The 24,677-nt window shown below is 47.7% G+C and overlaps 2 protein-coding genes across 7 annotated transcripts; one reads left to right on the plus strand and one right to left on the minus strand.

Annotated features, from left to right (window-relative positions):
• The first annotated feature begins 42 nt into the window (after nucleotides 1-42).
• On the plus strand, nucleotides 43-7,777 carry LOC143496578 (ATP-binding cassette sub-family E member 1). 3 transcript variants are annotated; one of them, XM_076992746.1, is made up of 18 exons: nucleotides 43-202; nucleotides 791-926; nucleotides 1,022-1,107; nucleotides 1,262-1,359; nucleotides 1,595-1,712; nucleotides 1,892-2,029; nucleotides 2,150-2,219; nucleotides 2,366-2,462; nucleotides 2,550-2,639; nucleotides 2,831-2,952; nucleotides 3,049-3,270; nucleotides 4,557-4,616; nucleotides 4,728-4,786; nucleotides 4,993-5,103; nucleotides 5,213-5,355; nucleotides 6,478-6,600; nucleotides 6,758-6,869; nucleotides 7,126-7,777. In XM_076992746.1, the coding sequence occupies exons 2-18, from the start codon at nucleotides 824-826 to the stop codon at nucleotides 7,171-7,173; spliced, it is 1,800 nt and encodes a 599-aa protein (XP_076848861.1). In that variant the 5' UTR covers nucleotides 43-202; nucleotides 791-823; the 3' UTR covers nucleotides 7,174-7,777. The 3 variants fall into 3 exon arrangements, with proteins under 3 accessions (XP_076848861.1, XP_076848863.1, XP_076848862.1); XM_076992748.1 differs by lacking the exon at nucleotides 43-202 and adding an exon at nucleotides 210-708; XM_076992747.1 differs by lacking the exon at nucleotides 43-202 and adding an exon at nucleotides 210-689.
• Nucleotides 7,778-7,907: 130 nt separating this feature from the next.
• Nucleotides 7,908-24,566, minus strand: LOC143496574 (uncharacterized). 4 transcript variants are annotated; one of them, XM_076992736.1, is made up of 20 exons: nucleotides 24,373-24,566; nucleotides 23,397-23,480; nucleotides 23,231-23,281; nucleotides 21,835-21,881; nucleotides 21,618-21,690; nucleotides 21,434-21,515; nucleotides 21,129-21,282; nucleotides 20,612-20,666; nucleotides 20,406-20,529; nucleotides 19,812-19,876; nucleotides 19,617-19,717; nucleotides 19,238-19,347; nucleotides 18,987-19,155; nucleotides 18,166-18,349; nucleotides 16,133-16,196; nucleotides 14,736-14,791; nucleotides 13,384-14,557; nucleotides 13,118-13,303; nucleotides 10,280-10,320; nucleotides 7,908-9,947 (listed from the first exon to the last, which is right to left on the minus strand). In XM_076992736.1, the coding sequence occupies exons 1-20, from the start codon at nucleotides 24,496-24,498 to the stop codon at nucleotides 8,814-8,816; spliced, it is 4,080 nt and encodes a 1,359-aa protein (XP_076848851.1). In that variant the 5' UTR covers nucleotides 24,499-24,566; the 3' UTR covers nucleotides 7,908-8,813. The 4 variants fall into 4 exon arrangements, with proteins under 4 accessions (XP_076848851.1, XP_076848852.1, XP_076848853.1 ...); XM_076992737.1 differs by having other exon boundaries at nucleotides 18,987-19,152; nucleotides 24,373-24,503; XM_076992738.1 differs by having other exon boundaries at nucleotides 7,909-9,947; nucleotides 18,166-18,280; nucleotides 24,373-24,503.
• Between the last annotated feature and the right edge of the window lie 111 nt (nucleotides 24,567-24,677).

Below are 24,677 nucleotides of genomic sequence, written 5' to 3' on the forward strand. Positions count from 1 at the left end.
ACGTCACCGCAACGCCGTCGCCGCTCCCGTGACGTCGCCGCTCCGATAACGTCACGTGTCTCTCGCGCCATCTTCGCTGCCGGCTGCGGGAGCGACACGTTGTGTTGGTGTGCACGGGGCGGTTAACGTGCTTAATCACGAACTAACGCGTTACAGCGACGCACCCGACACGTCTTCACGGACACGGAGGAGGCGGTAACGGGTGAGCGGACGTGTCCTGGCGGACGGTGACGGCCCACGCGCCCCGTTAACGTCTTGTTTTCCCGGGACGGATGAGTTAGCGTGTTAGCATGTTAGCGCGTGCGCAGCGGAAGGCCCGAGCGTCGCGCGGACTGCGGCGACCGAGTGAGACACACGACGGTCCAGTGAGAGAGACACGACGGTCCAGTGAGAGAGACACGACGGTCCAGTGAGAGAGACACGACGGTCCAGTGAGAGAGACACGACGGTCCAGTGAGAGAGACACAGGACGGTGCAGTGAGAGAGACACAGGACGGTGCAGTGAGAGACACACAGGACGGTGCAGTGAGAGAGAGACACGACGGCCAAGTGTCCTCTGTCCTCTCTCAGTCGGTAGCGTTGCACTGGCCCCATTAGTGCCAGTGAAACCCGGTCCGCTGTGTTCGTGTGTGACTCAGTCAAGCTTCATTCAGATGATTAGAGCCTCCCGGTGACACGAGACGTGTGGTGTACGTTATGATGTGTGGTGTACGTTATGATCGGGTTTAAACGTGCCACTGTGTTTGATGGTAAGTGAGGTGACTAACCGAACCGTGTCTCTCGTGTTCAGCGTGGACTCTGAGCCCAGCTCGCTGTCCCCGAAATGGCCGACAAAAACACGAGAATCGCCATCGTCAACCATGACAAGTGTAAACCGAAGAAATGCAGACAAGAGTGTAAGAAGAGCTGCCCGGTGGTGCGCATGGGTAAGAGGCTCTCTCTCACACACACACACACACACACACACACTACTCCCCTGCGTTGCGTGTGTCGTGTTTTAACAGGTTTTCCCCATGCACAGGTAAGCTGTGTATTGAAGTGACGCCCCAGAGTAAGATTGTGTGGATCTCCGAGTCTCTGTGCATCGGCTGTGGTATCTGCATCAAGGTAACATCTATTAGACTATTCCAAGAGGCCAGTCTCATAGATTGCATTCATCATCATCATAAGTCAGACTTAAAGATGTTTTGTTTCAGACCGTCAGAGTTTACATGTCTCCATGTTCTGTCCATCTTTTGTGACCTGTATTTTTTCCTTCTAGAAATGTCCGTTCGGCGCTCTGTCCATCGTAAACCTGCCGAGTAATCTGGAGAAGGAAACCACGCACAGATACTGCGCCAATTCCTTCAAACTGCACAGGTAGGCTCACGCCAGGGCCTTCAAACTGCACTGCTAGAAGCTTGCAGGCTCCTGCTGTGAGCATTTTAAATGTGAGGCTGATTTAGCTTATATGTGTAAAATGTTACAGCACCTTATTTAACCTGTGGTGGTTCTCACTGCACCATACACGTCATAAAGCAGCCGCTGTAATGGTGCCTCTGGTATGACTCGTGTGTGATGAATGTGTGTTCCTCTGCTCCACGCCGCCGGGCAGGTTGCCCATCCCACGTCCTGGAGAGGTGCTGGGTCTCGTGGGCACCAATGGAATTGGCAAGTCCACTGCCCTGAAAATCCTGGCAGGGAAACAGAAGCCCAACCTGGGCAAATACGACGTGAGTGGCAGACGCATGTATCTGTGCCCCTCAGGGTTTACTGTGAAGCTGCGCTGGTGAATTGGTTGTAAACTCTGTGCTGCCTCGTGCCGGCACACAGCGATGAGGGTTGTGTGTGTGTGTGTGTGTGTTCTGCTGGGTCTGACGGTGGGCGTGTGTGACCGGGCTGGACTGTGCAGGCTCCCCCGGACTGGCAGGAGATCCTGGCCTACTTCAGAGGTTCTGAGCTGCAGAACTACTTCACCAAGATCCTGGAGGATGACCTAAAGGCCATCGTGAAGCCACAGTACGTGGACCAGATCCCCAAAACCGTCAAGGTGAACGTCCGGATGAAGGCAGACCTGCCTGCTTGTCCACGGCTTGGGCCGCTTGCAGAGGAGGAACCAGACGTTGATTCACCACCGTGGCTGTGTTGTAAATCTCTGTTCTGCCTGTAGGGGTCAGTAGGGGCCATTCTGAGCAGGAAGGATGACACGAAGTCAGAAGAGATAGTGTGTGGGCAGCTAGGTGTGTAACATTTAAACATAGTGTGTGTGTAACCATACGAAGACTGTCTGCGCTGCGTTGACCGTGTCTGCGCTGCGTTGACCGTGTCTGCGCTGCGTTGACCGTGTCTGCGCTGCGTTGACCGTGTCTGCGCTGTGCTTGGTCAGATCTGCTGCACCTCCGGGACCGTAACGTGGAGGACCTTTCGGGTGGAGAGCTGCAGAGGTTTGCCTGTGCGGTGGTCTGCATCCAGCGAGCAGACATGTTGGTCACTTCTCTTACTTCTCCCTGTTTGCCATTTTTCCTTTGAACGTCCGTCTTGGCATTTTTGACTTTGTGCTGTCTCCGTAGTTTCATGTTCGACGAGCCGTCCAGCTACCTGGACGTGAAGCAGAGACTCCGAGCGGCCATCACCATTCGCTCCCTCATCTCGCCCGACCGGTCCGTATGCCACGACACCTGACACGTGTGTCTGACTACATCAGTCAGAGTAGCACTAGTCTGAGTGGAGTGTGTGTGTGTGTGTGTGTGTGTGTGTGTGTGTGTGTGTGTGTGTGTGTGTGTGTGTGTGTGTGTGTGTGTGTGTGTGTGTGTGTGTGTGTGTGTGTGTGTGTGTTTGTGTGTGCGTGCAGGTACATCATCGTGGTTGAGCACGATCTGAGTGTGCTGGACTACCTGTCTGACTTCATCTGCTGTCTGTACGGAGTGCCCAGCGCGTACGGTGTGGTCACCATGCCATTCAGCGTCCGGGAAGGTGCTCGCACCAACGCCACAGGCCCCACCCCCACGACATTACGCCGGCCAATAGGACGCCTTCATACTAACTTGTAAACATTTATTTCCCTTTTAGGCATCAACATCTTTCTGGACGGCTACGTCCCGACGGAGAACCTGCGTTTCCGGGAGACCTCGCTGGTGTTCAAGGTGGCGGAGACGGCGGCGGAGGAGGAGGTGAAGAAGATGTGTCGGTACCAGTACCCCGACATGAAGAAGAGCATGGGAGACTTCCAGCTCACCATCACGGGCGGAGAGTTCACCGACTCCGAGATCATGGTCATGCTCGGGGAGAACGGTGAGGGCCCGGCGGGCGGCGGGGGAGGGGTTGTGGTGGGCGGGGCTTCTGCTGGTGATGAATTCATGGTTTAAGTTAATTAGTTAACAGAAAAGTGAAATTGATTTATGATGCAACAATCAGGGTTCGTACGGTCATGAAAAACCTGGAAAAGTAATGGAATTTGAAAATAGCAATTTCCAGGCCTGGATAAGTTTTGGAAAAACTAAAAATACTCAAATGTTTTGGAAAAGTCATGGAAATTTGCTTGACACAAATATATGTCGTTCCGATAACCGGAAGAAAAAATAAACATATATAATATAGCCATGTTTTTTCTTTGTGCGGACCACTAACGTAACTTCACAGGTTAGTTCGCTGCGTTAGCGTTGGACTCCAAGCGGAGCTGTAGATTGTACTTTGATGACGTGTAAATCAGCGTAATGCTGGTAAATGCCGATTCAACTATGGCTGCTTCAGTTGGACAAATACAAGCTATGGCTTGAGAAAGACAAGGACACGGGGCATGCAAAATGTGCACTGTGTGGTTAACCAACTGGTTAACGTTGGGGTTAGAGACTGAAAAGTCAGACGCAAAGCAGTTTTCGTCGTTAAGTGCGAACCTAGATTTAGACACGCCTTGATCGTAAACACAGAATAGAAAAAAAACTAACAATGTTCTCGTGCGTACAGCATGAGAAAGAGCGACCGCGTTGCCGAGATGGGCTGCGGTGGAGGCTGCGCTGCTTCAGCTTATCGTACACAACACTACACAACACAACACTCCACTACACTCCACAACATTCCACAGAGCTGCCACTGCACCTCCACACACCGCGCGAAATTAAGAAAAGTCGGTCGTAACTCCGTCCATCGTTAACCAGACCCGTCGGTAAAAGGGAACTCACCGGCTTTTAGCCCGGATACGGCTTATAGCTACAACATTTTCCATTAAAAAAACTTAGATGCGGCTTATATTGATATTGAAAATACGGTAAATGTTTATTTTTTCAATTAAACCATGTGTCTTTTCATTAATTGATGATATACTGTGGAATTTTAGCCTGGATTTTTTCTTATTTTTCGTGTCTACACATATGTTTAGAGAATGTACAGTCATTGAAATTTGTCTGAAAGTCATGGAAAAGTCATGGAAAAGTCATGGAAATTAGTTGTCAAAAAAGTGTATGAACCCTGAACAATTATAAAATGGCAACTCCTTTCAAGAAAATCAGCAGATGTGTGAGTAAGTGGGAGATCCTGTATGTATGAATAATTTAAAGTTTGTCGTCCCCCCCGTTTTGCAGGAACTGGGAAGACGACGTTTATCCGAATGCTGGCAGGTGGCCTGAAACCAGATGGAGGAGGTGAAATTCTCAAACACACACACACACACACACGTTTGCAGAACAAAATGTTCCAAACCTTTATATGCATGTCTGGCGTCATTGTGATCGTCTGTTGGGTGTGTTTGGTAGGTGATGTGCCTATTCTGAACGTGAGTTACAAACCCCAGAAGATCAGCCCCAAGTTTAAGGTAAGTCTAACCAGACTGAACGTGAAGGACCCAGAGCTCACGTGTGATACGTGCAGTCCGTCAGCTCATCTGGTTCATGTTTAGAGCTGCCTCATTCATGTCTGGACATGTTTTACTGACAGCTTGGACTTCCTACTGCTGATAACTTTACTCTTGATGGTATTGTTGTGTTTAATGTAGTGTGTGTGTGTGTGTGTTTGTTTTAGGGCAGTGTCCGTGCTCTGCTGCATGATAAGATCAGAGATGCGTACACACACCCCCAGTTCGTCACAGACGTCATGAAGCCCATGCAGATCGAGAGTATCATCGACCAGGACGTGAGTCCTCATGGCAACCGGCTGCACACTCTTGGTTTCATTCTTCGTCTAGTTCATGTTTCCCAGCGTGCGTGCGTGCGTGTGTGTGTGTGTGTGTGTGTGTGCGCAGGTTCAGAATCTGTCTGGTGGTGAGCTGCAGCGTGTTGCGTTAGCCCTGTGTTTGGGCAAGCCCGCAGACGTCTACCTGATCGACGAGCCGTCTGCCTACCTGGACTCAGAGCAGCGTCTCATGGCAGCCAGAGTCGTCAAAAGGTAACGGCGCTCCCAGCCTGCCCAGACCACCCTGCAGCACCCACGATGCCCTCCAGGGGGAGCTGAGGGGCGCACTGATCACAGCTGCAGCAGGTCTGCTCCTGATAAGTGAAGACTGTGGCCCCTCCTTTGGGTGTGGGGCACAGAGCACTGATCGTCCTGCCCTCCACCCCCGCTCCACCCCCTGAAGGGTCTGATCACTCCAGCACTGCTGTGTCGAGAGCAGAGAAACCTTTTATGTATGTAAACATGTTAAATGCACCCGTTCCACTCTAAACAACCCCAGAACCAGCCAGACCCAGATCCCCTCCTACAGGGTGGTTGTGGTTTGTATTCTGGTCCTTTCTGTATTTTAATGTACAGGAAGCCTCAGAGGGGGTTTCCCCAACACAACCGTGTGGGTGAGCCAAACTTTGATAAGAGGCTGTACAGGGACTTCTATCCTGCAGCAGTATCTCCCCTGCAGCAGTATCTCCCCTACATGCAGGACTTTACCATTTTGGTGTTTTGTCAGTTGTCTGATCTTACGCAATTCATGAGAATTTAGCAGACAAGTGTTGCCACATAAAATGCTGTGCTGACTACACTACCCATAGTTCATTGTTACACCAACGGGATTTTAGTTCTGAAGGAAGTGTGGTATGAGCAGCAGGTTGTCCGAGTTCTCATCAGTGCTGAAGAGGACCAGGAAGAGAATGGAGTTCTCTTCAAAGTTCACTTGTATTGTGAAATCTAAACAGCTGAAATCAGTTGCAGGTGAATCCTTTCCTGGTTCACTAGGAAATAGTTTTATAAATGAGGAGGTTTATAAAGAACTACATGAAACACCCCTGCAGAACTGAGACGTGAATTGTGGTCCATACGGATGTGGTGTTGAAGGTGGAGGAACTCTTGTGGCCTTCACACCACCGACCTCAACACATTTGAGAGGAACTTCATTTGCAAACCCGACTTCACTTTTGATTGAACGGTCACAAAAAATTCCTACTGCTACAATTCAAAACCAAGCAGAAAGCTTTTCCAGAGAGGTGGAGGTCGTTTAGGGTGGGGTGGGGGGCGCTCACCAGGGTGGAGGTACTCGGGGTGGTGAAGTTGACATCCTGCCTCCATGTCTGCTCCTAGGTTCATTCTCCATGCGAAGAAGACCGCGTTCGTGGTGGAGCACGACTTCATCATGGCCACCTACCTGGCTGATCGCGTCATCGTGTTCGATGGGATTCCCTCCAGGAACACCTGCGCCAACTCGTAGGAATACATCGTACCCTTTCATAGCGCTGCTAAAATTACACTTCTGTGTGTCAAGTTGATTTCAGATCTAGCTTAGGTAGTTCTAGAAGTGTAGCAGTCTGTTCAGGACGACTTGTGAAGTGTGTGTGTGTGTGTGTGTGTGTGTGTGTGACAGGCCACAGAATCTGCTGGCTGGCATGAACAAGTTCCTGGCACAGCTGGAGATCACCTTCAGGAGAGACCCCAACAACTTCAGACCAAGAATCAACAAGCTAAACTCCATTAAAGTACGTACACACACACACACACAAAATTCAGATTACAGCATTGGTGGAAAGGATAAAAAAATGTCTAGAATAAAAAAAATTCTAGTGTAGAAATACTGTAATGGAAGAACAGAATCTAGGCGAGTGTGAAAGGATGAGAGACTGTGTAGAGTGACCCGAGTAGTTTGATCTGTCACAAATGTATTATACATACTGCTCTTCACCGTCCCGGCTGTCTAATGTCTCCACGTGTCCCTCCCTCACTGTCTCCCCTCAGGACGTGGAACAAAAGAAAAGTGGGAACTACTTCTTCCTGGACGACTAAAATAACACAATACTACAACCAATAGGTCAGGGAAATATTCCCCCACTGGTCCCATTTCACTGGACCACAACTCTCCCAGTGTTTGACATCAAAGAAGCAGCACTTAGGATCATTTATTTTGAACACTGACACATTTCAAAACCACCATATTAACCAGGTCCAGTAATTCTGAGTGGTCCTCCTCTTCCCACCCCCTTCATACCATCGCTGACCCTCCAGCAGGCTGGGATGGCAGGAATTTAGTGGGAGTGCAGCCACTGAATCTCTGTCCATCCAGACCACGGAGGGATCGTTGCTGAAGACGGTGGGGAGAGGATGCAGTTTAAACATTTCTAAACGGGACCTAGAAAAAGATCTGTGTGGCCAGTCAACACATGGACACTGTGTTTTTAATGGACACAAAGTGCTAAAACAGAGTGAACGAGAAACACGCCAAACTGTATAGTTTGAATAAAACATTTTACTCATACCATCATATCTTATTAAGCAGCCTCTCAAATATTTGGTGTTTATGCACTTTGAATCACCACTTGTAAACATTTTTTCTTAATTGAAAAGCTGTTGTAACAAATGTATTAAAAACCAAGTTCTGTTCCAAGTTCAATGTTTAATTCCACTACTGTGCTGGACTAGCTCCTGTTAATCACTGGGAGATTATCCACACATTAACGGGGGAAAAAAGACAGCAACCTTTTGATGAAAGCAAACATTTATTCAGTATCAAAACTGCATCTTACAATTTAGGGTTCTGCAATTGTAGGCACTCGAGTAACAACACACACCAGGAACATACAGATATCCCATCAGCTTGGTCCATTTCAGAATGAGGGGACACGGCTGTCATGGCTGTATGTGCTTGTTCAGCTCAGCTAAGGCACGGCCGATCTCCGGCCTGATCAAACGTCCTCCGAGAACCTAGCCACGTATCCCGTCTGGAAAAGGACGTTTCTACCATGCATATCTGATTCCCTGGGAAGGTTGGAGCAGGTGTTTCACATAACACACGGTGAGAAGATAATGTGCTATAATGCTCATAGTAAACAACCATCACACACACAAAGGTTCTACAGAACTCATTTCTGAACCTGGATTTGGTAATCAGTGGAAATTACTCAAATAGTTAATGTGTCTGACCACATTTGTCATGTGACTTGCATAAAGGGAGGGTGTAAAATAAACCTCATACCTATGAACTACCCCCTTGTACAAATGACCACTGAAACTCCAGGGACAGGTTCAGTCAACTACAGCGTTTACTTGGCTGTCCAGTGTACCCTGGAGCCAAAACCCTTACAGTACTTAAAGTGCATTTAACGTTGTAAGCAGAGTGACTGGTAAACTAAACAATTCAGAGGCAGTCTGACTTTGATGAGTGTTCATACATTCACATCGGTTGTGAGATTGTGGAGGGTGGTGCTGTTGGTGCTCCTCTCCATCACATACGAACCGGAGAAGAAACACCACCTCAGCCTTCTAAATTCACAACTTTATTACATTTATTACACATGCAGTCATATATACAGGATGAATGGGTGAGTTTCTAAACGCACAGCAGAAGGGTGAACCAAAGAAAGAACAACCATTAATAAAAAAAACCAAACAACTGCACCAAGAGGATTAAAAACGAGTCAAACTGCATATCAGGTTTCAGGTGAAGGAGCAAAGTGCCCGCCTGGGTAACCTCCCTCTCTGGCATTAGAGTGCTGAGTGTAGCCACGCCCCCTGCCCCGCCCCCTATACACTCTATGGTAAACGGACTGATTGTACTGCCTGCTCCGTCCACTATAATCCCTTCGGCCACGGAAGCCCCCCCCTCTGAATCCTCCTCGGTCTTCTTGGCCACGCCTCCCCCCTGCCTTGTAGGACTGACTGTAATACAACCGCCCACTTCTCAAATCTGGGTCTCCGTACTCCGCCTCCTCGGCCTCCCAGTCGTCCAGAACGGAGGAAGGCGTGGTGTGAGTGGACACCGCTTCTCCAGAGGCCCCTCCCCGAAAGCGTCTAGTCACGTCGGCCTCCTTCGTGTTTCCATTGGCTAGCTTTGTTGGCTCCACCCCTTCACCTATCGCGCCACCAATGGGGACAGGCTGAAGGACGGGACTCGGTCCTCCGCGATGCTGCAGCTCCATGGTGGGGAAGGGGATGGGGACGGGCTTCATGTCCACGCCTCCTGGATACAGGTGGGTAGCACCTGTCCAGGTGGGCTTGTCTGTTTGCGGCGTCATGGACCTCTGGCCATCTCCCTCCCCTCTCTCCATCACCATGGGCCCCACTGCTGTAGTGATATCAACCCTGCGGTTCAGGGGGGGCGGGATGGAGAGTCTCTGGTGCCCCATGGAGGTAGGAGGATAAGCCTCACCCCCTGGTATTGAAATAGAGTATGGTACTGAACCAGGAGGGGGCAGAGAATACACCCCAGGGAAGACGTGTGGAGTGTGGGCAGCGGGCCAAGGCACAGCTGGCCGAGGGGGCATCGGCATGTGCACCAAATGGGGGTGTCCGCCGTACCCACCCACCTCTACCGGAGGAGCCACCGGGGTCACGCCCCTCACCTCGAAATGACCGACAGGGCCGCCGCCTGCTCCAACAGGCGGCCCCATGGGGTTGTAGTTAGGGGCGGGGCTGATGTGGGGCAGGGAGGCGGAGCTCTGGTCCGGATGCCACTGCGGCGTGTACAGGCTGGACGTGGTGGGCAGGGGTTTGGGCTGCATGTGGTAGGCTTGCGTCAGCGGTGTGAGGTACGAGGCCGGGGCCCACATGGGGTGTGAGTACGCCTGACGACACAAGAACACAACACAGGAAGGCCGCAGCTCCAACAACACCGCTGACGTGATGAAGAAAACATCTGAACTGAAGTTGAAATACAACCAGAAACAATCCAATGACACTTTATGGACTAGAGGTTAATTGTGATGGTTCTTCAAAATGAAAAACATTTAAATATTAGTTTCCGCTGGTAATCAAATAATTTAAAAAATCCAAGAAAAACCTGCCAGAAACTTGTAGAAACCACAATATACAAATTTAAACTAAGGAGAATAAACCCTGTAACTGACTTGACACGAAATTCAACATTCAGCTATTAACAGAACGCACTGCTCCTTACCTTGACCCCAAGGTTAAAGAACCACCTAAGGACATTCATATCTGTAAATGACAGAAACAGTATTTTGGAGTCCAATATACTGCACAGCACAATCATAATATGCATGAACGTATTCCCAGTCAACACGCTGTGGCCCATACGGCATGGGTTTAAACAAGAAATTTTCATTTGACTGAAAATTTTTCCTTGCAACATTACTGAAAATGTTGTGTAGTTGGGACACAGCCTCTTTTACCTAATTCTACACAATAAACACATTTAGTATATTAATCTAAACAGCCTGTGTAAGGAGAGAAGAGAGAATCTATGAAGTGACAAAATGCAACACCTTAGCAATAAATGTACATAAATGTTTATATAATGGAGGTATCTGGGGGTCCTCCTCAAATTTAGTGAATCCTGGTGAGCTTTAAAAGGTATGAAGCTCTCGTTTTTTATCAGATTCACTATCGCAAAAACATAAGCAGTAAGATTACCTGCTTTAAGTAGGTATGTTACAAAAAAATTAAAAGTCCAAAAATGGCAATGACAATTACTGCTGTTAAAATTATAGGATATAAGAGAACTTGGAGCGAACTACTAATAGACCCGATTTATTTCAGCGAACTCGAAGTGGTCGTTTTCTGCATGGTCCTAGCGCTTGATTCGTCGCTATTTAAATATTTGTTTTTAACCGTAAAAACTGCAGGGGACCAAAACCAGCTTTTGAAAAAGTGGGGGGGACATGTCTCTTAATTTTTTAGCTGATGCTGGTCCAGCGTGCCGCGTGCCAGTGATTACGCCTCGGCGTGCCAACGGTGGCAAGTTGGCCATAGGTTGCCGACCCCTGGTTTATACTTTGGCGAGTGACCGTAGCGCGCGACTCCTCACACCTTGCGCGAACCTCCATGAACGGCGGAAGCGTTTATACTTGGTGCGTCACATTCTTTGCAGTGTTGTCCAAAATGATATGTGGTAGTATAAAGAAACACCCCTCAAAAACAGGGGAAGGAACATTTACCTAACGAAAATTTATGTTGCATTGTGTTCCAGGTTTGAAAAGTCCTGAAATTTAGGCTAAAGTACTTGACAATGCTTGAAATTGTAACTACTTCGTTTCACAACAAATAGCTGTTTGACTGAACAGTTCTCTTGTATTACGTTAACAAATACGAGTCTCTTGTAATTCCAGGACGAAACATGAGAGAACGTGAAGACGTTAAGATTGGGTGTTTTGAAAATAAACAACCATTAAATAATGTGCTAAAAAGCGAATTATTTCGAATCATTTTGAGTATATGTATAAATATATAACAATTAAGTTTAACATGCTGGGAAATATTGAAATGGACCTTTAAAGTGACATACAAGTGCTTTAATTCCACCTTGTAAAGGTGTATGAACCCTGCAAACATGACTGTTCATTGCGCTGAGGCGTGGCGTGAGCAGTTTCAAAATTCGATAAGTGCACGACCTCACGAATCCACAGCGCGCGATACCCTCACGCACGGGCGGAACCACCGCGATTGCGTCATTTTCGCCACGCTGACCCTTGTGCCGCTCACAACGCATCAAGTATAAACCTAGTCAGTGATGTCAGTAACGCAACGACCTTGTAAACATTTAAATTGTAGAGTGTAGACTTCAGTTTCTACTGGAATCCAGTGTTTGCCTTCACCGACAATCCAACATGTTTGTGATTGAGTGTGTGAATATGTTAAGCTTTTTATTTGTGACTGTTGATTGTGTTCATGATTGCTACTTTCAGTTTTGCTGTTAAATTAACAAAAAAAACAGCCAGTTTGAAGCATTTTTGGCACATTTTGAGCAAATATGTGCAATTTGAGCATTGCATGTTTGAACAATTGATGCAGAACTGTTAAATAACTCGCTATGATATATAAGACATGTAAAAACATTATATGCACTCAATAAAACTGCTCAAATATGGAAAATCGTGTCGAAAATATGATTTTCGGGTAGACAAAAACTTTGACGCCCTTGGGGGACCACTAAATATTATCATAATGACTTAAAATTTTTTACACATTGTCCTATCCAAAGGTAGAACACTTTTAGGGGGTGAGACTTGAGAATATCAGACTTTGTTTTTTTTTGGGACACCCTAACTGACATCTGTACGCAAGATGCCGATGTCAATGGCACATGCCACCGACATCTGTATGTGAGATGCCGATGTCAATGGCATATGCCAGCGTAACCTTTACGCAAGATGCCGATGCCTTTCCGTGTTAATACTGCCTCTCAGTAGCTGTCTGACTGAACAGTTCACTTGTATTACGTTTACAAATAAATGTACAAATAATACCGCGCAGCTACACAAACGTAATGTCAGGAGATACTTTAGCGACTACTACTGCTCACGGTGAATTCACTACTGGACACTTGGCCACTCAAGGAGTCTGGCCCTTTAAGTGACACTGGGGGGGGGGGTTTAATCAATAAAGTTTCCCTCCTCTGGATTTTTGGATTAAGCAGTTTCTGCCTCGGTTACCGAACCTGCTTCAATACATTGTTACTGTTAAAAATGCACTTCCAATAAAGTGAGTATTGGAAAAATGTATTTTGCTGCTGAATGTAACTACTAAAGTAACTTGTAATCTAACGTAGTTACTTTTAAAATCAAGTAATCAGTAACGTAACTAAGTTACTTTTAAAAGGAGTAATCAGTAATCGGATTACTTTTTCAAGGTAACTTAGCCATCACTGAACCTAGTTTATTATTATGATCTGACGGATTTTTTTCCCCTCTAAAAATTCAAATGACGGAAATCCGTCGTGGTGACGGAGAACTTTAACCCATGCCATACGTCTGGGCTGGTCAGAGGGGCGCGGTACCTTTGGGCAGGTCCTTCCCCGTGTGGTGGAGGGAGAACGGTGGAGGTTGGAGGACGGCGTCGTCCTTGTCGTTCTGGGGGAACCCTGGGTAGAGAGGGTCGTGGCTCAGCAGGTGTGGCACAGGAAATGCGTGCTGGTGCGGAGGGGCTGGCGCTGGGGTCTGGTACTCCGCCACCGGTCCCACCCCTGCGGGGGCAAAACGGAGGAATAAAACGGAGACGCACGTCTGTCGTGCAGGAAGTGGGGGGAAGGACAAAGACACGCACCTGAGACGAAGGTGGGGGCGTGTTCGTACAGGCGTGGCTCCGATGGGTGGGAGAAAGGCGGAGTTTGGGCAGAAGGCATGACGGGAGGCGGAGTTGGCATGGCGCCTGCCACGGGAGGGGGCGGGTAGGGAGGGTATGGGGACTGCATGCTAGGAAAAGCCCCGAGCCCAACGGGGTGGAAGGAGGCAACAGAACATGGGATGGTGGCAGGAGGGGTAACACAGTGAGAGGCATAGGCTGGAGTAGGTACGGTGGGCGGGGTTGAGTAAGTGGGCGGGGTGGGGGCAGATACAGATTCAGCTGTGGGAGGGGTATCCAACACAGGAGAGAGATCAGGAGCCTGAGTGGGCGTTTCCACAGGCACAGTGGGAGGACCATGAGAGGGGGCGGTGGGCGGGACAATGACAGGGCTGGGTCCTGGGGCAGTCTGAGAGCACACAGGGCTGGATTCAGGCCCCTGAGGGGCAACATGGGTTGGTACAGACGAGTACTCAGGGGTGGACTGAGGGGCAGCAAGGGCAGGTGAGGTAGTGGAGGGAGGAGATGGAGTAGTGTTGGGGTTATGTCCAGGTGTGGTTAGAGGGGGAGGTTGGGAGACAGTGTGAGGCATTACTGCAGGTGAAAGAGGAGTGGTGGTGGTGGTGGTAACTGGGGCAGATGGGGGTAGAGAAGGGATAGGCACAGTGGTGGTTTGTGGAGCAGGGGTAGCTGTAGCTGGAGAGAGAGACGCTGTCTGAGGGGGGTCAGGGGTAACGGAGCTCGATGGCGTGGAGTCAGGGTTCACCCTCCGGGCCGTCTGAGTTTGGGTGGACGTGTTTAGAGAAACGATTGCAGGTGTTGAAGTGACAGGGCTAAAAGGGGCAGTTTGAGCCTGGGCAGGGGCTGTCGTTTTAGGCACAAGAGGGGCAGTTTGAGGCTGCGTGGGGGTAGTTTGAATAGATGTGGGGGCTGTTGTAGACGGATCAAGGGTGGTTCGAGAACGAGCTGGGGCAGTTTGAACAGATGTGGGGGCGGCTGCAGGGAGGGCAGGGCCAGGTTTGGTGGCCTTGGGGGCTGAAGGAGCAGGGGGAGTAGCCGAGGGTGTAGTGGAAGGTGGAGTACAGGGTGGTGTAGGGCTGGGTTTGCCACCGAGGGTTCGGCAGATCCTCTGGTCCTGATCCACAGTGCCCCTTTTCTGCAAGATATCAAAGCATAAACACACTGGAGAACCGTAGCAGTGCAAAAGCACTGAAAACTCCAGAATCTCAGTCAGCCAATTAGGATGCAGGAAACAAGTCCTATTAGCATACTAGACAAACAGTTCCTGCTGGGAATGGTGTACTAATGAGGAAGGAACTAGCTGTGGAACATACTCCATGGCTCCCCCTGTCAGAGTTCTGAGAAGGCCTCTGAGATGGTTCCTTCATCTCTGAAAGAAAGAAAGAGCTTAAACTGTAAATAAAACAAAAGACTGCTTCGTCCCAACCTTCATCTGAGAACCAGTAAAACTGGTTGTCAATTCAAGAAACAATTTCTACCAAGGTCTACAGAGCATCTTGCCTTAACTAACCCTCTGCAGGGCAGATCAATAAGAGTGTGTTAGAAGTAGGTTTGCTCGGCCACCAATATTTGCAAAAAACGCGTATCGGTTCGGCAGGCACGAGAAAATGCCGATCCAGACTCCCGATCCAGTTTTATTTTTGAAAATCCGATCCGGGTTTCCCAGCGCACCCATTTAGATAATCCATTCCAGTTTTTGCTGTGTTTTCACCAGTGAGTAAAATCCGGTCCGCATTTTCCAGCACACCAGCATAGCATCTCCCCAATTTAGCTCAGTGGCATCTCCTAACCATTAAGACGGCCATGTAAATTTGAAGTTATCGGTAAAAATGTCAGTTGTGTGGGATTATTTTACCTTAAAAGACGAAGAGGTAGAGTGCAACATATGCCACAGTAAATTCAAGCGTTGTGGTAAAGCTGTAAGAACTTTTCATACAACCAATCTAATCAAGCATTTAGCGAAATACCACCATAAACAACATGAAGAGTTTCTAAAGAAAACCAAAGACAAAAAGAAAGGTCCTACACAACTAACACTGGCAGAAACATTTGCGAAGCGTGACAAACTGCCACTTTTTAAAAATACAATTTACAATATTATTTGCACTTATGACTTTTTAAGCCTTAGTTTACTGATGCCATTTCTGTTTGTTATTTATTATTTTGTCTATTTTGAGTTTATTCATTGCTAAATAAAAAGGTCAGTTTCTCCTTACCAACCATTGTGTATTATTCAAACACACGTACTTCAGCTGGCCACTTGTTATCAAGAGTAAAACGCTTTTCAACATGAGTTTGACAACAAAATAAGTTGACTAAATAGCTTTGAACTTTAATACATGCTCGGATAGATTGGTATTGGTATCGGATTGGAAGTGCAATCAGATCGAAAGTTCAAAAAGCTGGATCGGGACATCCCTAGTCAGAAGCAGGCTGAGGGCACTGCTCGTCCTTACACAGGCTGACCCAGTGGCCATGTGGGGAACCAGTTTTCATATGAACACAGACAGCAGTGCATCATGGTACGATTCAGTTTTAAGTGTAAATAACACAGGAAATTGTGTTTGACAAGGGCTTTAAAGGCACATACACCAGGTACCATCAACAGCTCGCCTTAATTCAACAGCCTGCCCTAATTAACCCGTCACTGTAATTCACCAGCCCGCCTTAATTAACCCGTCACTGTAATTAATTGGCCTGTTTAACTCACCTGTGTCAGCCTTCTTCCTCACGCCTTTCCTCTCAGCTCTTTTGCTTCCCTCATTGCAAGCAGCCTGCGCGTACGCGTACACACACACACACACACACACACACACACACACACACACACACAATTATACAGCTGTTCATTCAACACAACCCAGTACAATAACACAGCTACGATGTTGGCGGACATACAGTTGTGAATACTGGATGATTTGTATCCTCCCACTTTATTCTTATATTATTACATTCTTTATTCTGTATTTGTATTTCATTTGTAAAGCAATGAGAGTCCAGGTGCTGTATTAATTAACTTTGCCTAGTGTGTGTGTGTGTGTGTGTGTGCTGGGCGGTATACCGGTTTGCACTGAAAACCGGTGTTTAGTTTTGTTATCATAAGAATTTTTCATAAACCAGCCACACCGGTTTAAATAACCTTCACGTAAACCTGAACGTAAAATGGACACAGATTAAGTGTTATATCGCAATCTATCGATCGCGGGTGGTTGGCGCCAGAGCGAACTAGTAACTCATTGAATCATAGATATGGATCAGATAAATAAACAAGATTTTTTTTTTTCGGATGTGAGATATCGGAAGTGTGGCGTGAGAGCGTATGAAAACAGTCAAATGCGTGTGTCTCACGCTCAGGGTTCAGAGTTGGCAACCCTGAAAACATACTCTCTGCAACCATCTCCCGGCCAACATAACACAAAAAGTGATTATTAAGACAGAGAGCAGATCAATGTGACTTACAGTCAGTGGGAAACCTGCGTAATCACGTGCTGACCTTGGTAAGGGTCATATGCAGGTCATATGCACGCTTTGAGCGTGAGACTCACGCATATTTAGCGATTTCACACGCTCTCACACCACACATGGAATTTCTCACGCTTGAATATTATTATTATTAATTTATTTTTTAAATAATCTAATCGCCGCACAGCGCAGCATATTCAGCCAATCCATCGGTTGTATATTATAACAGGTTGAACCAATCAGAATATAGATCGCGCTGTTTCTTGGTAGACTTTAGCAACCCCGCTCCCCAACCACACACACACACACACACACACACACACACACACACACACACACACACACACACACACACACACACACACAGCCGCTACACTAACCATCGCGACATAATCCCCCCCGCCTGAAAAAAGCTCACGCCCACCAAACTTGAGAGATCTGGTCATATGAAATAAATTTTAATGATTTTTAAAGCGTATAATAACTTCAATTTTTAAAACTATAGTTTTTTATTTCACATCAGAATATTTTGACGGCACCCCCGATGAAGACAGGCGGCACCCTGGTTGAGAAACGCTGCTTTAAAGGTCCATTTCAATATTTCCCAGCATGTTAAACTTAATCAAGTTAAATATTTATACACATACTCAAAATGATTCGAAATAATTTGCTTTTTATTACATTATTTAATATTTTCAAAAATCTTAACGTCTTCACGTTCTCTCATGTTTCATCCTGGAATTACAAGAAGCTCTTATTTGTTAACGTAATACAAGAGAACTGTTCAGTCAGATAGCTATTTGTTATGAAACCAAGTAGTTACAATTTCAAGCATTTTCAAGTACTTTAGGCTAAATTCCAGCACTTTTCAAACCTGGAACACAATGCAACATTAAAATTGGTCAGGTAAATGTTCATTCCCCTGTTTTTGAGAGGTGTTTATACTACCACATATCATTACGGAGAACACTGCAAAGAATGTGACGCGGAAAGTATGAACGCTTCTGCCGTTCGCAGAGGGTCGCGCGAGGTGGGCGGAGTCGAGTGCTACGAAAGTATAAACCTAGCTATAGGTGGAGACATTTTTCTAACGGTGGAATAGGGTACTCAACCACTCTACTGCAGAAATTCTTTTCGTATTCAATGCGGTTAACACATCATGGGGGGAGAAACTGTCAAACCGATATAATTTTGAAAAATACCGTGATATAGAATTTTGGTCATACCGCCCAGCACTAGTGTGTCTATGTGTGTGTGTGTGTGTGTGCGCGAGTGTGTTACCTGTGCACTAGCTCCCAGGGTTGGGAAGTTGTTCTCGTCTTTGTGCAACATCTCCAGCAGGGCGTGCTCCTCTTCCTCCTCGTGTGTCAGCACCACGACCCCCTCACCAGTCTTCCTGCTCTCACACACCATCACATCTCCCATCACTTGCTGGCGGAAGCCATCTTTAGAGAGCCAGTGAGCCCTCAAACAAACACCCACCAGGTCAACACTTGTTTTCTGTGCATATTAGTTTAAGAGAATGAGCGAGTGTGTGTGTTTGTGCGAGAGACGGGGTGTGTGTGCTTGCAAGTGAGTGTGAGCGTGAGAGAGTGTGAGCGTGAGAGAGTGTGAGCGTGAGAGAGTGTGAGCGTGAGAGAGTGTGAGCGTGAGAGAGTGTGAGCGTGAGAGAGTGTGAGCGTGAGAGAGTGTGAGCGTGAGAGAGTGTGAGCGTGAGAGAGTGTGAGCGTGAGAGAGTGTGAGCGTGAGAGAGTGTGAGCGTGAGAGAGTGTGAGCGTGAGAGAGTGTGAGCGTGAGAGAGTGTGAGCGTGAGAGAGTGTGAGCGTGAGAGAGTGTGAGCGTGAGAGAGTGTGAGCGTGAGAGAGTGTGAGCGTGAGAGAGTGTGAGCGTGAGAGAGCGTGAGCGTGAGAGAGCGTGAGCGTGAGAGAGCGTGAGCGTGAGAGAGCGTGAGCGTGAGAGAGCGTGAGCGTGAGAGAGCGTGAGCGTGAGCGTGTGTGAGCGTGAGCGTGTGTGAGCGTGAGCGTGTGTGAGCGTGTGTGAGCGTGTGTGAGCGTGTGTGAGCGTGTGTGAGCGTGTGTGAGCGTGTGTTCCAGCTAACGAACCTGCCACTGTTGTTCTTTCCAAGCTGACGTGCTTCTCCAGAGGCCTGTGGGGGCCAGGAATGCTGCTTCAGCACACGGTTGCCAGGGGCGGAGCCTGCCGTTGCCTGGGTCATGTGTGGACTTGATACTGTATGACCCGACTTCCTGCTGCCCCTCGTGTCCCACTCTGCTGATCCAAACACAGTGTGTGTGTTTACCAGAGAGACAGAGAGACATGGAGACAACATCTATAAGAGGAAGATAACTGATACCATTAGTGGGTGTGTTGCCATTGGATACAGTGTGTCTCTTGCCCTTATCGGTCACTGTACACCAGGACTCTTCAGCAGGAGGACGCAGATTCCAAAGGGGAACAGTGTGTCTACACACACACACACACAAAAAAAGTCAAAACTGAACATGCAACATTTTTTTTTACATGATGTGCACCAATCAACAAATTCACAGCATTCTTGGTACCGAATGCAGGTCTAAGCCTGCAGAGACCTTCTCTTACACACACACACACACACACACACACACACACACACACACACACACACACACACACACACACACACACACACACACACACACACACACACACACACACACACACACACACACACACACACACACACACACACACACTTCTCTCCGAGCTCCTCAATAAAGACAGTAACAGGTCCGTCGTCTGGGCTGACGTCCTGAATGTAGGCACTGTAGTAACGACCATCATTCCTCACTCGCACCTGAGAGAGACACCCAGAGGGACCAGAGTGAGTTTTACACAAACCCAAACAACACTAATAAATGCCACGCAGACGCAGACACGAAGACACACACCTGGCACTTGTCGCCTGCTGCGTACTGCATCCCCGCTGCCATGCAGAAGTCCCTCCTCTGTTGAGCTGTGAGGGAGAGAGCAAAACACATCACAGTCTGGCACACGCGCGCGCACACACACACACACACACACACACACACACACACACACACACACACACACACACACACACAGGGGCGTGACCTCCTCACCCCAGACAACACACACACAGGCGTGACCTCCTCACCCCAGACAACACACACACACACTCTGGGGCGTGACCTCTTCAGACAACAGTGCACACATCACGGCTGTCTGCATGATCACCACACAACCACACACACTGGTCTATTTAAAACCCATAGAAACTGGGCAAGTTTGGCTTGTAGATCTGGTTTAACAGATTACAGTATAATTTTGTGTACAGTGTAGAGTAGTAATAAATTACACCGTATATAATGTACAGTAGAGGAGTGATGCTTTTTAAAATGTCAAAGGTTTTTAAATGGTCTCGTTGAGAACAAGTTTTTGCTGACGTTAGCAGTGTGTGCATGACTCAAATTAATAATGCACATGTCTCAGGCACGGAAAGGCAGGCACACGGAAAACCGTACCTTTCTTGGACCGCAACCACACATCATACTCCACATTCCTGAAATAGGCGTGGTTCAACGAGGCCAGGACCTTAGCAGGCAAGTGGCCACGCCCTCCTCCTCGGATTTGGCCCCTCCCACGACCCTGGTGCGCAATCGCAAGTCAGTCACAAAAATGACAGATTCACTGTAAAAGTGGTCGAAATACAAGTGAGCCAAGTTTTTACCTTATAATTCGCTCTCCTGTTCACACTGCTGGTCCTGACGGTGACTTCACTGGACCTGAAGATCAAACAATCACAGTACTGTAAATATTTCCAAAAACGCCTGCACAAGAATGCACGTGCACACACGGTAATGCGGACACGAGCCTCAAGACGGGTCAGCACAGTTCCCACTCAACATCCCAGCTTGGCTTTTACTGCACAATCTACCCAGCAGCCCTTGCAGATGCAGTGAAAGAGGCGTGGACCAACTGGCTGACCCAGAGATCCACACCTGCCTCTACGCTTACAAGTCCAGTGAGCAGACATTTCCTGTTTCATCTTGGAGAGCAGAAGAAGTTTGAGGATTGGTAGTGACTACAGCACTGCTAATAAATGAGCATGCTGGACAGGGAGACAGGTGGCGCGGGTGGAGACAGGTCGGGTGGAGGGAGGTGGCGCGGGTGGAGACAGGTCGGGTGGAGGGAGGTGGCGCGGGTGGAGACAGGTCGGGTGGAGGGAGGGGACTGGGCGGACTCACCAGAAGTCGTCTCCTTCGTCCAGGTCTGACTCGTCACTACTCCTGTTCTCCACCTCCGTGGCCTCGTCACTCTCCTTCAAACTCCTCATGTTCGCCGCCAACACACTCCGGTCCACATGAAAGACCCGCTCGTATAACAGTTCATAGAGGATGGCTGGACACACACACACACACCTTTAGAAAACGCAGGACTTAAGTGGTAGGTGCCCTGTCCTCTACCTTTTGATTAAACAAAACCTCGTCGTCCACATACAAATATGACATTCTCCTTTCGGTTGTAGAGATTGGCCAAACACGTGACTCACACTGACAAACAGCAGCATTTGTGGTGTGGGACAGTGGGTAAACACTGTCATAATGGTTCCCATTGAGGAAGCAGAGTCGCACCTAGGAAGAGAGGAAGGACATAAAAACAAACTAATCAGACGATTCAGCATGGACCACATGTTGTAAATAGCCTGGTTGTTGTGTGGGCGTGTGTATGCAAACCTTATCAGGGTAGCCGTTCTCTGTGATGTTCACTGGGGGCTCCCCAGGTTCCTGGTAGATGATGAAATCATGCCTGGGGGGGGGTAGAACACACAAGCAGTTATGGCAAGATCACGTGTGATTAAAGGCATTCAACACAGTACACTAATGGAATATCAAAAACCAAGACAGCCAATCATCAACTACAGTCAAAGCTTTCAGAGTGAAATGTTCTTACTTATAAAGGACAGATAAGGCAGTTATCTCCACCTGGCCAACCCAGCTCTAGAGACCAAACCAAAACAGACAGCACAATCTTTAAAACATAAATGTACTAACTTTGCACAATTTATATTGCTTTCGACACATGCACTTTTTATTTACTGCAACTTAAAGGTTACCAAGCAAATGGTCCGGCAGCTAGGGCTGCCATGATTAGTCGACTAGTCACGATTATGTCGACTATTAAAATAGTCGACGACTAATTTAATAGTCAATGCGTCGTGTTTTTTTTTTTCTCTCCATACTGCTGCGGTCGCGTCTGCCTTTCTGTCCCTAACGCACATGCGCAGTAGTGGAAACCGAGGTAGACAGTGGACGACATCCCAGGACATTATACAGACTGGTATCATGGCTACCCGGCTACGGAACTCAAAAGTGTGGGATCATTTTGCGTAACCGGGTTCCAAAACGCGTGCAATATCTGCAAGGCAGAACTTTCCTTCCACGGCAGCACAACCGCGATGTACGAGCACCTGAAGCATGTTGTGGCTTATTGTGACAATGATGAAGAGGGACCGTCATCTCTGTAATCTAAATCGCTAGTTAGCTGCTAACGTTACCGTAAACAGAGCGTTAACTTTATACTTACTTATCGTGGTAACTGTAAAAGTTAACATTAGTGATGGCGATTTGTTTCATTAGCCTTAGCACGCATTCGTGTGTTTTCTGTAACGTCAGTGAGACCAAAACTTTATTTTTGTGAATAATTCCTTAGTTTCAGGTACCTACCTAATTTGATTTATATGTAGCTACGTTTGATGCCAGAGACAAATGAAAGAAAGAAAAAAAAAATTATTTATTAATGTATTTATTTTTGCGTTGTTTAAGCCAGTGCCTTATACTTATTTTAATAATTGTTGCAACAAGTTGCATATTTCATTAAAGGTTTAATGAACTATGATCTTAATTGTTTTTATTTTTAGCTGAAATCTAATGATGATTATATAATAGCAGTTGCATTCTAGTGTGATAAGCTGTATGTTTTATATTCAATTAACGCACGATCCGATTAGTCGACTAATCATAAAAATTAATCGGTGATTAGTCAACTATAAAAATAATCGTTGAGCTGTGAGGGAGAGAGCAAAACACATCACAGTCTGGCGCACACACACACACACACACACACACACACACACACACACACACACACACACACACACAGGGGCGTGATCTTGTCACCCCAGACAACACACACACACACACACTGGCATCATTAGAACATTGTAGTGGTGTGTTTAAACGTAGGACACCTGTTGTGCAGGAGATTGTAGCGAGATGTCCGTCAGGTCGTGCCATAAGACACTCTGATATGGTTGTTACAGCAAGGCAGGGTTAATTCAGACTCTTACCTGAGGGTCTTGAAGCCTTTGCAGGTATTCCTCAAAGTCCCCTTCAATGAACTACCAGACAAACACCACAAACCGCATGAGGAACAGTAGGTACAACCCCGTCAGAAGATGTGCGAAGTGAGCTAAAGAATACATGTGCAGTGAGATTCACTGCGAGTTCACGCACCGACTCGTAAGAGCTCCTCTCCTGCCTGAGGTATTTCACGCACGCCGCCCGCACCTTGGTGTGCAGGCCCTGGCAGTGCAGCACCTGCGGGGAACACAGAAACCCCGCCCCCGGAGCAGGGGCGGGACCAAGGAACTCAAACAACAAAACTTTGAACTCTGTCTGCACCGTCTCAGCCACAGTAAGGTGCAGAGTTGTATAATCCAGGTTCAGAAAGTAAAAGTCCTCACCAGGATTTTGCTCAGGCTTCCTGGATTGTGTTGATTCCACTAATTTTACCTGGATTGCACTAATTAGAAAATCTAGCAAGCTTGAGCAAAATCCTGGTGAGGAGTTTTACTTTCTGAACCTGGATTATACACCTCTGGTAATGAGCATACAGCCATGACATTAAGATCACGTGAAACTCAAGGAAATGAAGGGAGAGATGAAGAAAAAACACACGCCCAGAGAGAAACTTTCTTCGTGAATACACTCACACAGGACATTCATGTAGCAACACGTGCAGTCACTCCATGTGAGGAGACCCTGAACGTGTTTCCACCACAGGACACTTAAATAACTCATAACTCTCCCTACACTATCTGATCATGTGCATCTGAAGTTCAATAAAATTTCTCTCCCAGAAAGGTCGCAATCGTCAAAATCAAGAACTTAACCAACATAAACATTTATAATATACATTTCTAAGACATTGACATTACATTATATTATAAAATGAGCAGCGTTAGCTACTTTAATCACTGGGTGTGAGGTGCACTACACACTACACGCCCGTGGCTAGCTGCGCTAATGTGCCAGTCACGCACTGACGCTGATCAACTAAGATGAACAGTTAAATACACACACACACTTTATCACGGTTTGCTCGGTCTGCGCTCGTTTATTCCGACTGCGCGACACCGCCGAGACGTTAGTGCACCGAGCCGAGCCCGTGGAGCCCCGCAGCGGCCAGCCAGGCTGCACCGACACGCACCTGCTCGGCCACGGCCCTGAACAGACACGACCCGTCCTTGGCGATCCTCCTGCGGTACAGCCCGTTCGCCTGCAGGTGCTCGTCCAGGAGCCTCTCCAGCGCGCCGTCCGCCTCGCGGGCTTCCATAGTGGGCTAGCTGTGGCTAACTGTGTGCTAGCGGTGCTAACGCTAGCCGGGCATCCCAACACTCGCTTTCGTTTTCGGAGAAGCGACACAAACTTCCACAGCGTCCCAGTTCAACACCGACACGAGTCGCCCAACTGAACCGGAAAATAAGTTTTATTATTTTTTTGCTACCGAAACGA

The sequence above is a fragment of the Brachyhypopomus gauderio genome, unplaced genomic scaffold (assembly GCF_052324685.1).
Source record: "Brachyhypopomus gauderio isolate BG-103 unplaced genomic scaffold, BGAUD_0.2 sc97, whole genome shotgun sequence".
Taxonomy (NCBI): domain Eukaryota; kingdom Metazoa; phylum Chordata; class Actinopteri; order Gymnotiformes; family Hypopomidae; genus Brachyhypopomus; species Brachyhypopomus gauderio.

Coding starts and splice junctions, on each gene's coding strand:
- LOC143496578 (XM_076992746.1), top strand. CDS start 824: ATGGCCGACAAAAACACGAGAATCGCCATCGTCAACCATGACAAGTGT. Junction 2,640..2,830: donor TCCCTCATCTCGCCCGACCG/GTCCGTATGCCA, acceptor GTGTGCGTGCAG/GTACATCATCGTGGTTGAGC. Junction 6,601..6,757: donor AGGAACACCTGCGCCAACTC/GTAGGAATACAT, acceptor TGTGTGTGACAG/GCCACAGAATCTGCTGGCTG.
- LOC143496574 (XM_076992736.1), bottom strand. CDS start 24,498: ATGGAAGCCCGCGAGGCGGACGGCGCGCTGGAGAGGCTCCTGGACGAG. Junction 23,481..24,372: donor TCAGGGCCGTGGCCGAGCAG/GTGCGTGTCGGT, acceptor TGTTCCCCGCAG/GTGCTGCACTGCCAGGGCCT. Junction 21,882..23,230: donor AAAGGCTTCAAGACCCTCAG/GTAAGAGTCTGA, acceptor TTTGGTCTCTAG/AGCTGGGTTGGCCAGGTGGA.